The sequence below is a fragment of the Rhinoraja longicauda genome, chromosome 6, assembly GCF_053455715.1.
Source record: "Rhinoraja longicauda isolate Sanriku21f chromosome 6, sRhiLon1.1, whole genome shotgun sequence".
Classification (NCBI taxonomy): domain Eukaryota; kingdom Metazoa; phylum Chordata; class Chondrichthyes; order Rajiformes; family Arhynchobatidae; genus Rhinoraja; species Rhinoraja longicauda.
In genome coordinates, this window is record NC_135958.1 from 40493630 (window position 1) to 40512896 (window position 19267).

The window sequence follows — 19267 nt, forward strand, 5'->3', positions numbered from 1 at the left end:
TGTGATGATTTTGTGGAAGTAAGTCAAGCTAGTTTGAGTGACAATGGGGCTCAGGACGTGACTGAGATGCATTATGTGGTAGTTGCAGCCAGCAATCATTTGAAATGTTCTTGCCTTGTCCTTTGTACTCTAGCTGAGTCTACCTTCATTGTAAACAGGAATGCATGCAAAGCCTCATCTCCCATTGTCTATGGAGAATAAAACTGGATGAGCCATCTGTCGAGACTTTTGACACCAGTCTTAGCAAATAGTGCACCATCCTAGCCGCCCTGCCCAGTCATCACTAATGTTAGAGGACTTTTGGCCACACTGAAAGACCTATTCCAGTGACTAAAGTTAATGTGTTGGTCGGTGCGGACTCGGTGGGCCGAAGGGCCTGTTTCCGCACTGTATCACCAAAACTAAAACTAACACTGAAGACTAATCAAGCACCAGCATTCTATCAGAAGAATTATATTCTCATAGAATTGCATCGTGCAGCTGGTGCCTGTAATTGTCAAGTGTTGCGTCTTCAGATGCATAGGAAGATGCGGTGGGGCAGGGCAGACACCAGTAGATGCACGGTGGCGCAGCGGTGGAGTTGCTGCCTTACAGCAAATGCAGCGCCGGGGACCCGGGTTCGATCCTGACTACGGGCGCCGTCTGTACGGAGTCTGTACGTTCTCCCCGTGACCTGCGTGGGTTTTCTCCGAGATCTTCAGTTTCCTCCCACACTCCAAAGACATACAGGTTTGTAGGTTAATTGGCTGGGCAAATGTAAAAATTGTCCCTAGTGGGTGTAGGATAGTGTTAGTGTGCGGGGATCGCTGGGCGGCGTGGACCCGGTGGGCCGAAGGGCCTGTTTCTGCGCTGTATCTCTAAAAAAAAAATTTTTAAATAAATTTTAAAAATCAAACAGCCCAGTAAACAAGGGCACCACAAAGGAAGCAGTCCCTGTGAAATGCAGGGTGATGGGATTAGAAACATAGAAAACATGGGAAAAATAGGTGCAGGAGTAGGCCATTTGGCCCTTCAAGCCAGCACCGCCATTTAATATGATCGTGGCTGATCATCTAAAATCAGTACCCCGTTCCTGCTTTTTCTCCATATCCCTTCATTATATTGGAACTGCAGTAACTATGATGGATTATAGGTTTAACTTTAGTTTGATTAACTTTAGTTAATTATTGTCACGTGTACTGAGGAGCAGAGAACAGCTTTTGTTTGCATTCTATGGAGTCAATGGAAGAGAGGTTGGTTTGTGTGATGGTCTGGGCTGTGTCCACAACTCTCGCCATTATGGATGGAGCTGTTCCCAAACCAGGCTGTGATGCTTCCCAATAAAATGCTTTCTGCAACGCTTCTGTAGAAGTTGGTGAAGGTTGGTGGGGACATGCCGAACTTCCTAAGTCTTCTAAGGGAGTAGAAACATTAGTGTGCTTTCTCAGCCACAACTTCGATGTGGCTGGTACAATTTATCCCGAGGAACTTGAAGCATTTGTCCATCTCTACTTCGCTGCCATCAATGTATGGGTGTGTGTACTGCTTCACTTCCTGAAGTCAATCACCATCTCCTTCATCTGGGTGACATTGAGGGAGAGGTTGGTGTCTTGACCCCAAGTTACAATGTTCTCAATCTCCTTTCTGTCCTTGGTCTGGTCAAATATTATTTGATATCTGGCCCATTATGGTGGTGTCAGCTGCGAGCTTGTGGATTGAGTTGGGTTGGCATTTGGTTGCACAGTCATGAGTGTATAAGCAGTACAACAGGGGGGGGGGCTGAGAATGGACCCTTGCAGGGCACCAGTTTTGAGGATTATCGTGGAGAATGGTTAGCGCCTATCCTGACTGATTGTGGTCTATTGGGTAGTAACTCGAGGATCCAGTTGCAGAGGGGAGTGTAGCCTCCTAGTTCCACGAGTTGTAGATGACTTTGGTTGGGTTAATGGTATTGAAAGCAGAGCTATAGTTGATGAATAGGAGTCTCATGTAGGTGTCCTTCCTGCCCAGGTGTTCCAGGGGTGAGTGTAGGGCCAGGGAGATGGCCTGATTTTGCTTTGTAGCCTGTTGTCTTTATAGACAATAGACAATAAGTGCAGGAGGAGGCCATTCGGCCCTTCGAGCCAGCACCACCATTCAATGTGACCATGGCTGATCATTCACAATCAGTACCCTGTTCCTGTCTTCGGGCCCTGCCGCAGTCGACGGCAGATAGAGTTGTTATAGTGTGACTCAAGTCTGTCCCGGGAGAGTCTTTTGGCATTCTTGATGGTGGTTGAACACAAGGTGGCGGGGTGGAAGGTGTGTCCTGGGGAACTTTGCCTTTTCCTGATAAGAGGGTTATGAGCAGACGTGCCTGGAATGCAGGACATTTGGTTGAGGGCTCCACCCACTAAGGTGTGTCAGAAGGCCCACTGAGGTCATGGGGAAGCCATGTTGCAGGCAGATGGAGAACATTTCAGAGGCATCAGCACGGGAGACCATCGTCACAATGACAGTGAAACTAGAAAAAAGGAAAAGCACCTTCAAATAATCCAACATTTTGCCGCCTTAAAAGCTGGTCAGAGTTTGCTCCAATCTGTTTTCAGCTTCTGGATAATGAGCTCCACTGAATCACCAGCATTCAATCACCATTAAAATTAAACAAGATGTCACCTCTTTCCTCCATCTTGCATTGACTTGAATTAGAAATGAGCATATTGCGTTTTACAGGATTTAACGGATGGTTTTGGAACAAAGGTATTTTCAGGATTACCACTAAACGCAGCATAGGTTCTGTGGTAGACACAAAATGCTGGAGTAACTCAGCGGGTCAGGCAGCATCTCTGGAGAGAAGGAATGGGTGACGTTTTGGGTCGAGACCCTTCTTCAGACTGATGTCAGGGGAGAGGGCGGGACAAAGATAGAATGTTGTCGGAGACAGGAAGACTGGTGGGAGAACTGGGAAGGGGGAGGGGATAGAGAGGGAGGGAAAGCAGGGACTATCTGCAGTAAGAGAAGTCAATGTTAGACTCAGAGGGCAACTTTTTTGCTGTCTACCTTCGATTTTAACCAGCATCTGCAGTTTTTTTCCCACAAACAGGTTCTGTGATTTTGTTTGCCTTTTGCATCACAGTACTTTTTCTGAGGATATTTTACACCACCTTTTTTTCAACTGTTCTGTGATAAGTGTAGACAAGGCAACTGATTGTAATAAAGCTAAATAAATGTAACACTAATATTTTCTCTTGGCTGAGATGTTGATGTGCGTAAGAAAATAATCAATTTTGAATGGGTTTCCTTGGGAATTTCAAGACTAGAGAACATCAGGAGTGCATATTCCCAAGATGGAAACCCAAACCACAATGACTATAAAGAGAGAACAGTTTTGAATTGAATTGAATAAGTTTATTGGCCAAGTATGTACACATACAAGGAATTTATTCACAAAATGCTGGAGTAACTCAGCAGGTCAGGCAGCATCTCAGGAGATGTTGCCTGACCTGCTGAGTTTCTCCAGCTTTTTGTGATCTCCTGAGATGCTGCCTGTCCTGCTGAGTTACTCCAGCATTTTGTGAATAAATACCTTCGATTTGTACCAGCATCTGCAGTTATTTTCTTACACATACAAGGGATGTGCCTTGGTACTCCGCTCGCAAGTAACAACACGAACATACAGTAAACAATTAAAAATAAAGCATAAAACATTAAAACATTAAGAATAAAACATTATAGTTTAAACATGTGAATGAAATAAACCAGAGCAAAAAGAGGCTACAGACTTTTGGTTATTGAGTAGAGCTACTACTCGCGGGAAAAAGCTGTTTTTATGTCTGGCTGTGGCTGCTTTGACAGTCCGGAGTCGCCTTCCAGAGGGAAGTGCTTCGAAGAGTTTGTGGCCAGGGTGAGAGGGGTCAGAGATGATCTTGCCCGCTCGCTTCCTGGCCCTTGCAGTGTACAGTTCGTCAATGGGGGGACGGTTACAACCAACAACCTTCTCAGCTGTGCGAACGATTCGTTGCAGCCTCCGGATGTTGTGCTTGGTGGCTGAGCCAAACCAGACCATGATGGAGAAGGTGAGGACAGACTCTACGATGGCAGTGTAGAATTGCACAGTATAGAATTTGATCTGTAATCAAATCACGTTTCATTTCAACGAGTCATGCTTTTTTATTTTTGTGATGTAAAAAATGCTGTCCCAGTGGATAACATTTCTGCACACTTCACATATAATGCTATGCTGCTTGCAATCTCATCCAGGAATAGGCTTTAAAAACATAATGCCCCACAGACAATACGTTTTTCTCTGGTTAATTATCATTTTGTAATGAATCATGGATCTCAGCATTTGTGAGATGCAACATAAAGGTAATTGGCTGGGTAAAATGTAAAATGTAAAATGTAAAAATTGTCCCTAGTGGGTGTAGGATAGTGTTAATGTACGGGGATCGCTAGGCGGCACGGACTTGGAGGACCGAAAAGGCCTGTTTCCGGCTGTATATATATGAAGATATGAAGATAAACATTCAAATAAGAGGAATAATATTTCACTCTTGCTCAATCAGGTAAAAGACAACAAGACCACTTTCACTATATCACACGACTGATAGGACATATCACATGCAAGGGTATCATGTGAAGCCATTGCCTCCTTTAGGAATGATCAACCTGTGACTGGAGCCCATGCAAAGATCTATAGTATGGATACAATGAATCACAAAGAACAAAGAATATCTGCTTATTACATTTTGTCTTGCACCTTCTGTCTTTTCTTCATCATATCATATCATATCATATCATATATCTACAGCCGGAAACAGGCCTTTTCGGCCCTCCAAGTCCGTGCCGCCCAGTGATCCCCATACATTAACACTATCCTACACCCACTAGGGACAATTTTTACATTTACCCAGCCAATTAACCTACATACCTGTACGTCTTTGGAGTGTGGGAGGAAACCGAAGATCTCGGAGAAAACCCACGCAGGTCACGGGGAGAACGTACAAACTCCTTACAGTACAGCACCCGTAGTCAGGATCGAACCTGTGTCTCCGGTGCTGCATTCGCTGTAAAGCAGCAACTCTACCGCTGCGCTACCGTGCCGCCCTTTGCCCTTTTCTTCTTTGCCCTTTGTTCTGCCATCTATCTGCCTCTCAAAAACCACTCCCCATCTGTGTTGGCAAGTTACCTGCCAGGCCATGTCCTGCCTTTCCTTCCTGCTAGATCCCCCTCCCCACCCCACACCCCTCTACAATCAGTCTGAAGAAGGGCCCCAACACAAAAGGTTGCCTATCCCATGTTCTCCATAGATGGTGCCTGGCCTGCTGAGCTACTCCAGCACTCTGTGTCTCCTTTTGTGCTGTGGATTCTTTTTGACTCTTGCTTCAACTCGCTTTAGCAAGACAAAACCAACCACATACTTCCTGATCCCCAGTGCATGGAACAAAAAAGGTGTATCGAACAATGTAAGAACTATGAGGAATGATGCAGAAATGCTCTCTCTCCAAGTGTGTACCTTCTTTATCTAGCTCCCCTGGCAATTTATTTTCAGCTCTGAGTGGAGAAAGCTGCCCCTCAGGTCCGTATTCAATCTTGCCCCTTTCACCTCCAACTAGGGTTGCCAACTGTCCAGTATTAGCCAGGACATCCCGTATTTTGGGCTAAATTGGTTTGTCCCGTACGGGACCGCCCTTGTCTCCTATTAGGCCCGCGGGCCGCTGTAGGCCGGGACAGTGTAGGCTAACGGAGTGTGTTCAGGGAGCGGGGCCGAGTGTGTTCGCTTAACGGAGGTTGCGTAGCAACTCGCCTCCCGGCCCGGGCGGCCGCTATTGGTGGAGCGGGAGCACGTGGCCGCTGGCTGGGTGAGGTCACCTTGTCCCGTATTTGGGAGTGAGATAGTTGGCACCCCTACCTCCAACATATGGCCTCTTGTTTTAGATTCCCCTACCATGTTAAAAGAGTGTGTGCATTCACCCTATCTATTCCTCTTATAATTTTATCCTCTTCTATAAGATCACCACTCCAAGGAATAAAATCCTAGCCTTCCAAACCTCACCTATAACTCGGCCCTTCAAGCCCTGGCAACATCCTTGTAAATCTTCTCTGCACTCTTTCCAGTTTAATGACATCCTTCATATCGCAGGGCGACCAACGTGTGGCTTCAGTAGCGTCTTGTCCAGCAGTAACATGGCATCCCAAGTCAAGTCAAGTTTATTTGTCACATACACATACATGATGTGCAGTGAAATGAAAGTGGCAATGCCTGCGGATTGTGCAAAAAAAGAATTACAGTTACAGCATATAAATTAAAGTTAATACAGAGAAGATAAAATTTAGTCCCTGGAGTTATAATAGTTGACAGTCCTGATGGCCTGTGGGAAGAAACTCCGTCTCATCCTCTCCGTTTTCACAGCGTGACAGCGGAGGCGTTTGCCTGACCGTAGCAGCTGGAACAGTCCGTTACTGGGGTGGTAGGGGTCCCCCATAATGTTGCTTGCTCTGGATCTGCACCTCCTGATGTATAGGTCCTGCAGGGGGGTGAGTGTAGTTCCCATGGTGCGTTCTGCCGAACGCACTACTCTCTGCAGGGCCATCCTGTCCTGGGCAGAGCTGTTCCCAAACCAGACACTAATGTTGCCGGACAGGATGCTCTCTACAGCCCCAGAGTAGAAGCAATGAAGGATCCTCCGAGACACTCTGAATTTCCTCAGCTGTCTAAGGTGGTAAAGGCGCTGCTTTGCCTTACCCACCAGTGCGGCAATGTGCGTTGTCCATGTCAGGTCCTCTGTGATGTGGACTCCCAGGTATTTAAAACTGCTCACCCTATCCACAGTAGACCCATTTATCTCCAGTGGCGTGTACGTCCTTGGATGTTGAGCCCTTCTAAAGTCCTCAATCAGCTCCTTAGCTCCTTCTCCACTCAATACCCTGCCTGATGATGGCCAATGTACCAAAAGCCTCCCTGACCACAGTATCTACCTGTGATGCCACTTTCAGTGATCTATGTACCTGTGTCTCTAAATCCCTTTGCTCTCTGAAACTCCCCCGGGGCCCTGTCATTCACTGTGAAAGTCCTGCCCTCCTTAATGAATTTTTGTGTTATTAGTTTGACTTAAACATGCACACACCTACTAATTGTACCGCACCCCCTGACAGACTTGTTATGATTAAAAATAAACATTTGTTTGAAAGTTAATCCTTAACCTTCACAGTGCGTCAACACATGATGTTATCGACTTGGCACGTTCACACTTTGTTCCTTCAATAAAGCTGGAAACATTTCTCTGCACCATAAGGAATAGAATATTTGGTAAACATGCAGGTTAAAATTAAATGTTGAGGTGTTTCCAACTTTTCGATGTTTTTGATTCTTATAATCCCTTGCATACAAGGGGGAAATAAAAATACCAGAAAAATTATTTTCTGTCCATTAATTCCCAACACTAAGCTTGTGAATTCTAACTCGTATTTGAGTTTCTAGTGTTTTTGCCTATTTTTATTAGGGCCTTGATGAGTATTACTTTATTTTTCAACCTGGTGCCAGGTAAGCTGGAGGATTGCCAAAGCTATCACTTCCTCTGGAACAACCCCTGCATTTTTTTGGTCATAAATATGTCCAGTCCTTTGAAGAGCCACATTCTTTAGAAGTTGTAATGTAATTATTCAATGTCACTTGAAGTTGACAAAGGTACAGTCATTAAGGTAGAAATAAGAATCATAGAAGACTTGTAACTTAGTCATAGACTGATACAGTGTGGAAACAGGCCCTTTGGCCCAACTCGCCCACACCGGCCAACAATGTCCCAGCTACCCCAGTCCCACTTGCCTGCGCTTGGTCCACAACCCTCCAAACCTGTCCTATCCAAGTACCTGTCCAACTGATTCTTAAACGATGGGATAGTTCCAGCCTCAACTACCTCATCTGGCAGCTTGTTCCATACGCCCACCATGTCGTGATTAACATCAGGAAGCGAAGCAGTACACACGCCCATACGTAGATGGTGGCGAAGTAGAGACGGTCGAATGCTTCAAGTTCCTGGGAATAAATATCACCAGTAATTTGCCTCGGACCAGCCCCACCAAAGCTATGGCTAAGAAAGCACAGCTGCAGGTATATCTCCGTACAAGGCCTAGGAACCATTCTGTCCCCCTGCCTAAAATGGGTCACCCAGCATCCTCCCACTTTCCAGCACTTGGTCTGCAGCTCACAGCTCCTCAAGAATGTATCCCTACTTTTCAATCTGGTGAGGGCTTCTCCCTCCACAACACTCTTGCACAGTACTGTCCTCTCGGTTAAGCACTTCCTCACTCCTCTCTAATCCTTTAGCCACATACCCTAAACCTACTTCCCCTGAGTTTGTTTTTGAGCCCCCCCACCCCTCTAAGAGCAATATTTGCTCAAACTAGGGCGGTCACGGTGGCGCAGTGGTAGAGCTGCTGCCTTATAGTGAATGCAGTGCTGGAGACCCGGGTTCGATCCCGACTACGGGTGCTGTCTGTACGGAGTTTGTACGTTCTCCCCGTGACCTGCGTGGGTTTTCTCCGAGATCTTCGGTTTCCTCCCACACTCCAAAGACGTACAGGTGTGTAGGTTAATTGGCTTGGTAAATGTAAAAACTGTCCCAAGTGGGTATAGGATAGTGTTAATGTGCGGGGATCGCTGGTCATGTGCGGGGATCGCTGGTCGGCGCGGACCCGGAGGGCCAAAGGACCTGTTTCTGCACTGTATCTAATTTGCCTCCTTTCTGCTGGAGCAATATCATCTCACAGTCCAAAGAGTTCCTCCTTGCTGACGTTTTTTAAAATCATGTGCAGTTTATTTCATTATGCCTCCTACGTATTTAGTTTTAATCCGTTAAAAGTATATCAAATAACCAAGGGACCATGCAGCGAACCCTGTGGAACTACTGCAGACCATTGCATCCCCATCCTGTGGAAACCCACTAATAACAGACCAAGTGACAAAAACACCCAGAATCATCATCCATTCATTCTTGATACCTGAGACAACTTTAGGTCCAATTTGGCTTTCTCCAATGAATGTCCTGCCATTTACTGTACGCTTTCCCCGTGCATTTGACCTCCCAATGTGCAGCACATTACACTTCTCTGGATAAAACTCCATCTGCTATTTCTCGGTCTAACTTTCCGACTGATCTGTATCCTGCTACATCCATTGACCACTGCCTTCACTGTGCACCAATCTTCATGTCATCTGCATAACTTTGTAGCTCTGTCTTTCACTCCCCCCCCCCCCCCCCCCCGAGCTCCTCACAATCCTTCAGCAGAACCCTCTTCCTCGTCCCAGCTATGTCATTATTGCCTCTGCAGGTCACATCCAATCCTCCCGCTCCCATTCCAAGTTCTTCTCCAGTCCAAGATGGACACAAAATGCTGGAGTAGCTCGGCGGGACAGGCAGCGTCTCTGGAGAGAAGGAATGGGTGACGTTTCGGTTCGTTCCCCCTGCCCTCCGTAAAGAAGTTCTTCTCCAGTCCAGATGTCCTTAATCCCAGCATCAGCTGGGCTACACGACCCACGGGATTTGCTGCAGAGAATCATGTCCGTCCATCCGCAAGCTGTTCTGTTCCCCTGTGACCACGACATGTCTCTCTTCTCCCTCTCTCATGGCTCCCTGTGTCACGGTGCTGTGGGCAGCTTGCACAGAGTTGTGAATCTGTGGAATTCTCTGCCTCAGAGGGCAGTGGAGGCCAATTCTCTGAATACATTCAAGAGAGAGCTGGATAGAGCTCTTAAGGATAGCGGAGTCAGGGGGTATGGGGAGAAGGCAGGAACGGGGTACTGATTGAGAATGATTAGCCATGATCACATTGAATGGCGGTGCTGGCTCGAAGGGCTGAATGGCCTCCTCCTGCACCTATTGTCCCCACCCTCGCCCAAGTCAGGGTGAGGAATCTCATAACTGGCGGACAAGGGGAAGCCTGAGGCTCCTCTGGAACGAGATCCTTCTCCTTCCATCTTTTGTATGACCGTTTGCCAATGTAGAGGTGGTTCATCTAAGGGGTGTGACTGCCTACTGGAGTATCGTGTCCAGGTAACCCCCCCCCTCCCGTGATGCATCAGCTTTTGGACCTCTGGTTACCCCAGGACCTCAGGTTAACCCCAGCCAAAGCTGCTCGAGCCTCCAAGACCAGCTGCAGATGTGGTCACAATGGGGTCCACCAGTTCCCTCGTGTAGCAGCTACAACACATCTCCTGCCCAGCCATCTGCTCTCATTCATTGTAGTTATGTGGTGAACTGGTTGTCACCATTGTAGGAGTGCAGGCGTTGTTCACGCTAATGTGTGAGGCAGAAAAAAAAAAGTATATTGGGAGTGCCTAGTTTGAAAGTAAATCCACATCTGACACATGGAAATCTTTTCAAGACCAGCTGATTAGAGTTTAGTTTAGTTTCATTTAGAGATACAGAACGGAAACAGGCCCTTTCGGCCCACCGGGTCCGCGCCGACCAGCGATCCCCGTACATTAACACTATCCTACACACACTAGGGACAATTTTTACATTTGCCCAGCCAATTAACCTACAAACCTGTACGTCTTTGGAGTGTGGGAGGAAACCGAAGATCTCGGAGAAAACCCACGCAGGTCACGGGGAGAACGTACAAACTCCGTACAGACAGCACCCGTAGTCGGGATCGAACCTGAGTCTCCAGCGCTGCATTTGCTGTAAGGCAGCAACTCTACCGCTGCGCCCTTCAAGTTCAAGATGACCACGTTCCTGTGAGAATAAAATATAAGGATGGCAAGTTTGAGGAGCCTCGGATGGTGAAGGTATTGCGTCAAAAAGTATCAGGGAGCATGTGCAAGAGTGAGGAGGCTGAACCTAGAACGGACCCTTGAGGAATATAAAGGAAGCAGGAAGGAACTTAAACAATTAGGAGTACTAAAAGCAACTGTGAATTGCCTTGGCAAGCCGGGTTAAGGAGAATTCCAAAGCACTTCAGATGTATTTTAGGAGCAAAAGGGTAGCTATAATAATAATAATAATAATAATAATAATAATAATATTCATTTATTGTCATTGCAACGAGTACAACGAAATTAAAAAATAGCCAATCCTGACGGTGCGTACAAACATATATGCAATAAATGCAAAAACAAATAAATACATAAATACAATTAAATACAATTATATTAAGTACAAGATTTTTTAACGGTGTTGCCTAGTGCAAAGGTAGTGTTCAGTTCTCGTATGGCCCTGGGGTAAAAACTGTTCTTAAGTCTGTTTGTTCGGGATTTGATCGACCTGAAACGTCGACCAGAGGGCAGATGAACAAACAGACGGTGGCCGGGGTGGGATGGATCTTTTATTATTTTGCCTGCTCTACTGAGGCAGCGTAGGCTGAACAGGTGCTCCAGGGAGGGCAGTGAGCAGCCGATGATCTTCTGGGCCGTCGTGATGACCCTCTGAAGGGCCTTCCTGTCCTTTTCTGAGCAGCTGGCATACCATGTGGTTATACAGTATGCCAGCACACTCTCGATGGAGCAGCGATAGAAGGACAACATGAGCTTCTCCTGCAGGTTGGTTTTCCTGAGGATCCTCAGGAAGTGGAGTCTCTGCTGTGCCTTCTTTACTGTGGTGATGGTGTTGGTAGACCAGGTAAGATCCTCTGCGATGTGCGTACCCAGGAACCTGAAAGCTGGTACCCTTTCCACACAGACCCCATTGATGTAGAGTGGGTCGTAATCTCCACTGGTTTTTCTAAAGTCAATTATAAGTTCCTTTGTTTTGGAGGAGTTCAGGACCAGATTGTTCACTGAACACCATGCTGCCAGCCTTTGGATTTCATCCCTATAGGCTGTCTCATCTCCTTCTGAGATGAGTCCAACCACAGTCGTGTCATCCGCGAACTTGATGATGGTGTTGGTGGGATGGGTGGGGGCGCAGTCGTGAGTGTAGAGGGAGTAAAGGATGGGGCTCAACACACAGCCCTGTGGTGAGCCGGTGCTCAGTGTAATGGTGGAGGAGAGGTGAGGGCCTATTTTGACGGTCTGGGGGCGGTTGGTCAGGAAGTCCTTGATCCATTGGCAGATGGTTTGGGAAAATCCAAGGTCGGAAAGTTTGGTGACCAGTCTGCTCGGGATGACCGTGTTAAAGGCAGAGCTGAAGTCGAGGAAGAGCATCCTCACATAGCTCCCCTGGTGTTCAAGGTGGGTCAGTGCAGTGTGAAGAGCAGTGTCGATGGCATCCCCTGTAGACCTATTTGCTCTGTAGGCAAACTGGTGTGGGTCGAAGGTGGGTGGGAGGCTGGCTTTGATGTGCTGCAGGACCAGTCTCTCGAAGCACTTTGTGATGACCGGTGTGAGTGCTACCGGACGGTAGTCGTTAAGACCGCTGATGACAGACTTTTTCGGCAGTGGGATGATTGTGGCGGACTTCAGGCAGGGAGGGGTGGTGGATTTTAAAAGGGTTAGGTTGAAGATTTTTGTGAAGACCTCAGATAATTGGTCTGCACATTCCCTCAGCACTCTGCCCATCACACCATCGGGGCCTGCAGCTTTCCTGGGATTCACTGCTCTGAGCACGCGCTTAACATCATACTCCTGCACAGTGAAGGTGTTGCTGTCAGGTGCTGGAGAGGGTGTTATGTCTGCCGCTGTAGCTTTCACCTCGAAACGAGCAAAGAAACAGTTAAGTTCCTCTGCCAGCGAGGCGTCGCCGTCGGCAGTCGTGCGGTTGCTGGTCTTGTAGTTGGTGATGTGCTGGATGCCTTGCCATACCCGCCGTGGGTCATTGTTGGAAAAGTGGTCCTCAATCTTCCTCTTGTAGGACGCTTTGGCATCCTTGATGCCTCTCTTCAGGTTGGTTCTAGCAGCACTGTATAGAGCTCTATCACTAGACCTGAAGGCGGTGTTACGGTCCTTGAGGAGAGACCTGACATCCTTTGTCATCCAGGGTTTTTGATTGGGATACAACCGGATGCGTTTGTCGACGGTGACATTGTCAACACAGTTTTTGATGTAGCAAAGTACAGTTGATGTGTACTCCTCCAAGTCATGCTAGGGAAAGGATGTGTCAACTCAAGGCCACATTGGCACGGTGGCGCAGCGGTAGAGCTACTGCCTTACAGCGCTGGAGACCCGGGTTCAATCTTGACTACTGGTGCTTTCCTCCCACGCTCCAAAGACGTACAGGTTTGTAGGTTGATTTGCTTGGTATGAATGTAAAATTGTCTCTGGTGTGTGTAGGGCAGTGTTAGTGTGCGGGGATCGCTGATCGGTGCGGGCCTGGTGGGCCGAACAGCCTGTTTCCGCGCTGTATCTCTAATGTAAAAAACTAAAAAGAAGTGAGTGGGGACCCTAATATATTCATCAAGAAGAAGGACATAGATGATGGTAAGATAAGAGAGATGTGTGCTGGTGTTCTCGGGCATTTTAATATTTAGGGTGGTGTTCGGTGTCTTGAACAACATTATAGAACATGGAACAGTGCAGCCCTGAGCTCAGAGTGACTGCACAAGAACAAGCCCTTTGGCCCACAATGTCTGTGCTGAACATAATGCCAAGACCATTTATTGAAACACATAAGATTATTAAGGGGTTGGACACGTTAGAGGCAGGAAACATGTTCCCAATGTTGGGGGAATCCAGAACCAGGTGCCACAGTTTAAGAATAAGGGGTAGGCCATTTAGAACGGAGATGAGGAAAAACTTTTTCACTCAGAGAGTTGTGAATCTGTGGAATTCTCTGCCTCAGAAGGCAGTGGAGGCCAATTCTCTGAATGCATTCAAGAGAGAGCTAGATAGAGCTCTTAAGGATAGCGGAGTCAGGGGGTATGGGGAGAAGGCAGGAACGGGGTACTGATTGAGAATGGTCAGCCATGATCACAGTGAATGGCGGTGCTGGTTCGAAGGGCCGAATGGCCTCCTCCTGCACCTATTGTCTATTGTCAAGCGTACCATATGCCACCTGTTCGGCTCTAACTATTTGCGTTGCCATTTTCAGAGAGCGACAGACTTTGACCCCAAGATCCCTCTGTGCATCAATGCAGTTAAGATTCATGCTGTTAATTGTATATTCCCCCCTTGTATTTGACCTCCCAAAGAGCAGCGCTTCACATTTGCTCAGATTGAACTTCATCGGCCATTGTTTCACCCATTTCTGTTCCTTACCTTTGACTGCCTTCCTTGCAGTCCGCAACCCCAGCAATCCTGGTGTAATTTGCAAACATATTCACCGACCCTTGGGCCAGAGTCCCTGAATTCTCTGCCACAGAGCGCAGTGGAGGCCATATCGCTGGATGGATTTATGAGAGAGTGAGATAGAGCTCTAGGGTCTAGTGGAATCAAGGGATTATGGGGAGAAAGCAAGCACGGGTTATTGATTGTGGACGATCAGCCATGATCACAATGGCTGGCTCGATGGGCCGAATGGCCTCCTCCTGCACCTGTTTTCTATGTTTCTATATGTCACAAATTTGACTGTCCTGTTTGACGAAGTGATGAAGGTGGTTGATCAGACCGGGACAATGGATGTTGTCCACATGGACATTTGGCAAGGTCTCTCATTGTAGGCTGGTGCAGAAGATTCACTCACATGGGATCCATGATGACTTGGTAAAGTGGATCCAAAATTGGCTTGGTCATGGAAGAGGGTAAGGCTTGGCGTGAGGTGGGCATTTCTCACGAGATCTGTGACCTGTGCTGTTCCACATGGGTGGCACAGAGATAGAGTTGGTGCCTTAGAGTTGGTAGAGTTGATCCCGACTACGGGTGCTGTCTGCACGGAGTTTGTACGTTCTCCCCGTGACCCCGTGGGTTTTCTCCGAGATCTTCGGTTTCCTCACACCCTCCAAAGACGTACAGGTTTGTAGGTTAATTGGCTTGTCGTATGTAGAAATTGTTCCACGTGTGCAGGATAGTGTTAATGTGTGGGGATCGCTGGTCTGTGGGACTCGGTGGGCCGAAGGGCCTGTTTCCGCACTGTATCTCTGAATTTTTAAAAAGGTTTCAGTACTGGGACCTTGTGTTTAAACTTAAAACAACTGATTTGGATGTAAAGGTAGTTGGGTCTAATTAGCAAGTTTGCAGTTGACGTGAAAGTTGGCGGCGTTCCGAATAGCAAGGAATGTTTTCCATTCATCCAACAGGAGAGAGATCGGTTGGAAAGTTGGACAGAGAAACAGAAGTTGAAGTTTAATCTGGGCAAGTGATGTGTTACATTTTTGGGTGATCAAATGAAAGAGGAAAGTCTATGATGGATGGCAGAACCCTTGGAAGTATTGATGCGCAAGGGGATGGAGGTTGGGGTGCAGGCCCATAGCCCCCCGATGAACACAAGTGGATAGATGGTGTGCACAATACCTGCCTCCATCAGTCGGGGAACTGAGTCCAGAATTTCTAAACTAAATTGAACTATTGGTTCTCTTTCTCAATGGCGGAGAAGTTTTTTTTAAAAATGCATCTTCATTCTGAATGGTCAAGAATTTTAAATCGGGGTACTTTGCAAAGAACTGAGAATTGGGTTGCAGCATGTTCGGCTTGATGTGGAGTATTATGTGCAGTTGTTGTGTGAAGGATGTGGAGAGGATGCAGCAGGTTCACCAGAATGCTGCCTGGATTGGAGTGTTTTATAAGGTGAGGTGGACAAGCTTTGATTGTGATTCTTTGGAGCGATGGAGGAGTGATCTGATAGAAGTATATAAAATTATGAGAGGCACATTTGGAGTAGATTGTTTCTTTGAATTGTTCCCCGGGTTGGAAATGTCAAATACCAGAAGGCATAAGTTAGCAGGTGAGCGGGGGAAAGTTTCACAGAGATTTGCAAGGCGTCGGAGGGTTATAGAAACACACGTGGAAGGCGTATATATAAAAGTTTGTGTAAATGTTCTCTGGTTTGTTTTATGTGGGTGGTAGGGGAGGGGGTCGGGGGAAACCTTTTTTCAATCTCTGACCTTGCCGGAGATGCGATTGTTTTCCGGATTGTATCTCCGGTCGCTCTGCGGCCTAACATCGTGGAGCTGGAGGCCTTGCCTGGGACTGACCTTGAGTCCCCGCGGGGGCGTGGACTTATCATCTGAGCCTGCCATCCCTTGCTTGGGATCGACGCTCCAATGCAGCCTGCGGACTTTAACATCAGGAGCTCACAGTCTCGGGTTGAGACCGGTCGGGAGCTCCAAAAGCTGCACGAGGTTCGACTGGTCCCGACCCTGGGTAGATTGCCGGCGCGGGGGAGCTGAGATCCCCCCGATAAAGGAGCTTGATCGCCCCGACGAGGAAGGCTCGCCGCCGGCTATGGGAGTCAAGATCGTCCCGTCAACGGAAGGTTAGAGGCCCCCGACCGCTGGAGGACAAAGAAGGGAGAGATTGAACTTTTTTTTCACCTTCTATCCCAGTGAGGAATGTGGAGGAGTCACTGTGGTGGATGTTCATGTTAAAATGTATTTTGTGTGTCCTGTTGCTTTTTATTGTTATGACTGTATGACAAATGAAGTTCCTCGTATGTTGCAAAACTTACTTGGCTAATAAAGAATTATTGTGATTGTGATTGGACATGAACACACAAGGAACAGATGGATACAGACCTTATGCAGGCAGGTGGAATTAGTTTAATTTGGCATTGTGGTCAGGGCAGTAATAGTGGTCCAAAGTGCCTGTTGCTCGCTATGTTTTTCTGAGTTCTTTGCAAAGTACCCTGATTTAAAATTCTTGACCATTCAGAATGAAGTTGCATTTTTTTTTAAAAACTTCTCCCACATTGAGAAAGAGAACCACTAGTTCAGTTTAGTTTATTGTCACGTGTACCGAGGTACAGTGAAAAGCCTTTGTTGCGTGCTAACCAGTTAGCAGAAAGACAATACATGATTACAATCGAGCCGTCTACAGTGTACAGATACATGATGGGAATAACGTTTAGTGCAAGGTAAAGCCACCAAAGACCAATCAAGGATAGTCTGAGGGTCACTAAAGAGGTAGCTAGTAGTTCAGCACTGCTCTCTGGTTGTGGTAGGATGGTTCAGTCGCCTGATAGTAGCTGGGAAGAAACTGTCCCTGAATCTGGAGGTGTGCGTTTTCACACTTCTGTACCTTTTGCCTGATGGGAGAGGGGAGAAGAGGGAGTGGCCAGGGTGCGACTCGTCCTTGATTATGCTGCTGGCCTTGCCGAGGCAGCGTGAGGTATAAATGGAGCCAATGGAAGGGAGGTTGGTTTGTGTGATGGTCTGGGCTGCGTCCACAATTCCCTGCAATGTCTTGCGGTCTTGGATGGAGCTGTTCTCAAACCAAACTGTGATGCATCCCGATAAAATGCTTTCTATGGTGCATCTGTAGAAGTTGGTGAGAGTTGTAGGGGACATGCCGAACATCCTAAGCCTTCTAAGGATGTAGAGGCGTTGGTGAGCTTTCTTGGTCGTTGCTTCAGTATGTGTGGTCCAGAAGTCGTTGGTGATATTGACTGCTAGGAATTTGAAGTTTTCACAGATCTCTACTTTGGCGCGGTCAATGCAAGCAGTCAGGCAATCCAGGCAGCCCCTCTGTTGCATTCCAGAGAACTATCTGTAAGAAGATTTCCCTGTATGTCAGTGCACCAGTTTTCTACAGGAACCAATATCACTTAAGCCTGTGCACACTTGTTGCAATTCTTTTATTTCATTGAATAATCGCCCGAACACTTACCATTTCAACCATTATTTTCCTTGTTCTAACTTTTGCATTCTGCCTTTGAACTCTATCTTTATTTTCCATATTCCATTTTAAACTTTGCTTTCCCCCCCCTTCTGAATCTATGTTCAGCTCCCCACCCCCTTGCTAAACTACTTGTGACTCTCCCTGTCAGCACAGGCTAACCTATTTTGGAGGAAGGAACTGCAGATGCTGTTTTACACTGAAGATAGATGTCTGAAGAAGGGTCTCGAACTGAAATGTCATAGAAACATAGAAACATAGAAAATAGGTGCAGGAGTAGGCCATTCGGCCCTTCGAGCCTGCACCGCCATTCAATATGATCATGGCTGATCATCCAACTCAGTAACCTGTACCTGCCTTCTCTCCATACCCCCTGATCCCTTTATCCACAAGGGCCACATCTAACTCCCTCTTAAATATAGCCAATGAACTGGCCTCAACTACCTTCGGTGGCAGAGAATTCCACAGACTCACCACTCTCTGTGTGAAAAAATGTTTTCTCATCTCGGTCCTAAAAGTCATCCACTCCTTCTCTCCAGAGATGCTGCCTGTTCCACCGAGTTCCCCCAGTATTGTGTGTCTGTCTATTTGTACGTGCGTTGGCCCCAGCTCTGTTTCGTGAGAGCCCATCTACGCTGAGTTGACCCCCGTCTTCCCCACAGTTGTCCCCGCGTCCTCTGGAATCTCAAGCCCTCTTTCTTGCACCAACCAGTAGGGTTCCGTTCCGAGAAACCCATCGCAAATCGAAATGCATTGTAATACACGCGATCACGTGGCCGGAAGCGAGTGGCGGCGGCGGCTCGCTACGTACGGGTCACTGCCGTTTGCACCATCGCATATCGCAGGTCGAAGCATCGTAAGCCAGGGAGCTCCTGTCTGTTCATTTGCACCATCCTCCTATTTCTGTACTAACTGACACAGGGCAATGGCAGATTAATGATAATAATAATATGCCTTTATTGTCATTGTACGAACAGTACAACAAAATTAGAAGTGCTACATCTGAAACAGTGCGACAGCGCAAATCTTCCAAAAACAATCGCACAAACATAGGAACCAACACAATAAGTACCAATATCAATAAAAAACTAACAAATAATAAATGAATTTTGCACCTAAGATGCTGTATATATTTTTAAAAAGTGCAAAGAAAGTGAGTGTTCACATCAAGTCAAGTATTTCCATTCACAGTTCTTATGGCCCAGGGAAAGAAACTGTTTTTAAGTCAGTTTGTTCTGGTCCTCAGGCTCCTGTAGCGCCTCCCAGAGGGCAGGAGAGCAAACAGAGCAAGAAGTCGAGAAACATAGAAAATAGGTGCAGGAGGAGGAGGCCATTTGGCCCTTCGAGCCAGCACCGCCATTCATTGTGATCATGGCGGATCATCCACAATCAGTAACCCGTGCCTGCCTTCTCCCCATATCCCTTGATTCCACTAGCCCCTAGAGCTCTATCCGACTCTCTTTTAAATTCATCCAGTGAATCGGCCTCCACTGCCCTCTGTGGCAGAGAATTCCACAAATTCACAACTCTCTGGGTGAAAAAGGTTTCCTCTCACCTCAGTTTTAAATGGCCTCCCCTTTATTCTTGGTGGACGTTACTACTTTTTAAGTTCTGCTTTCCAATCCTTTGCGAACTCATAATAACCCTGCAGGGGCTCATCCCTTTTTT

The 19267-nt window shown here is 47.1% G+C and overlaps 1 protein-coding gene across 1 annotated transcript in view; it reads left to right on the forward strand.

The window, feature by feature from the left end:
• The window catches only part of spire2 (spire-type actin nucleation factor 2), a 101463-nt gene that overhangs the window by 38561 nt on the left and 43635 nt on the right, over positions 1-19267 (forward strand). Inside the window, exons 6-7 of the mRNA XM_078401560.1 lie at positions 5357-5423; positions 7925-8068. Of these exons, the coding sequence (XP_078257686.1) occupies positions 5357-5423; positions 7925-8068 (211 nt within the window). The remainder of the gene's footprint in view (positions 1-5356; positions 5424-7924; positions 8069-19267) is intronic.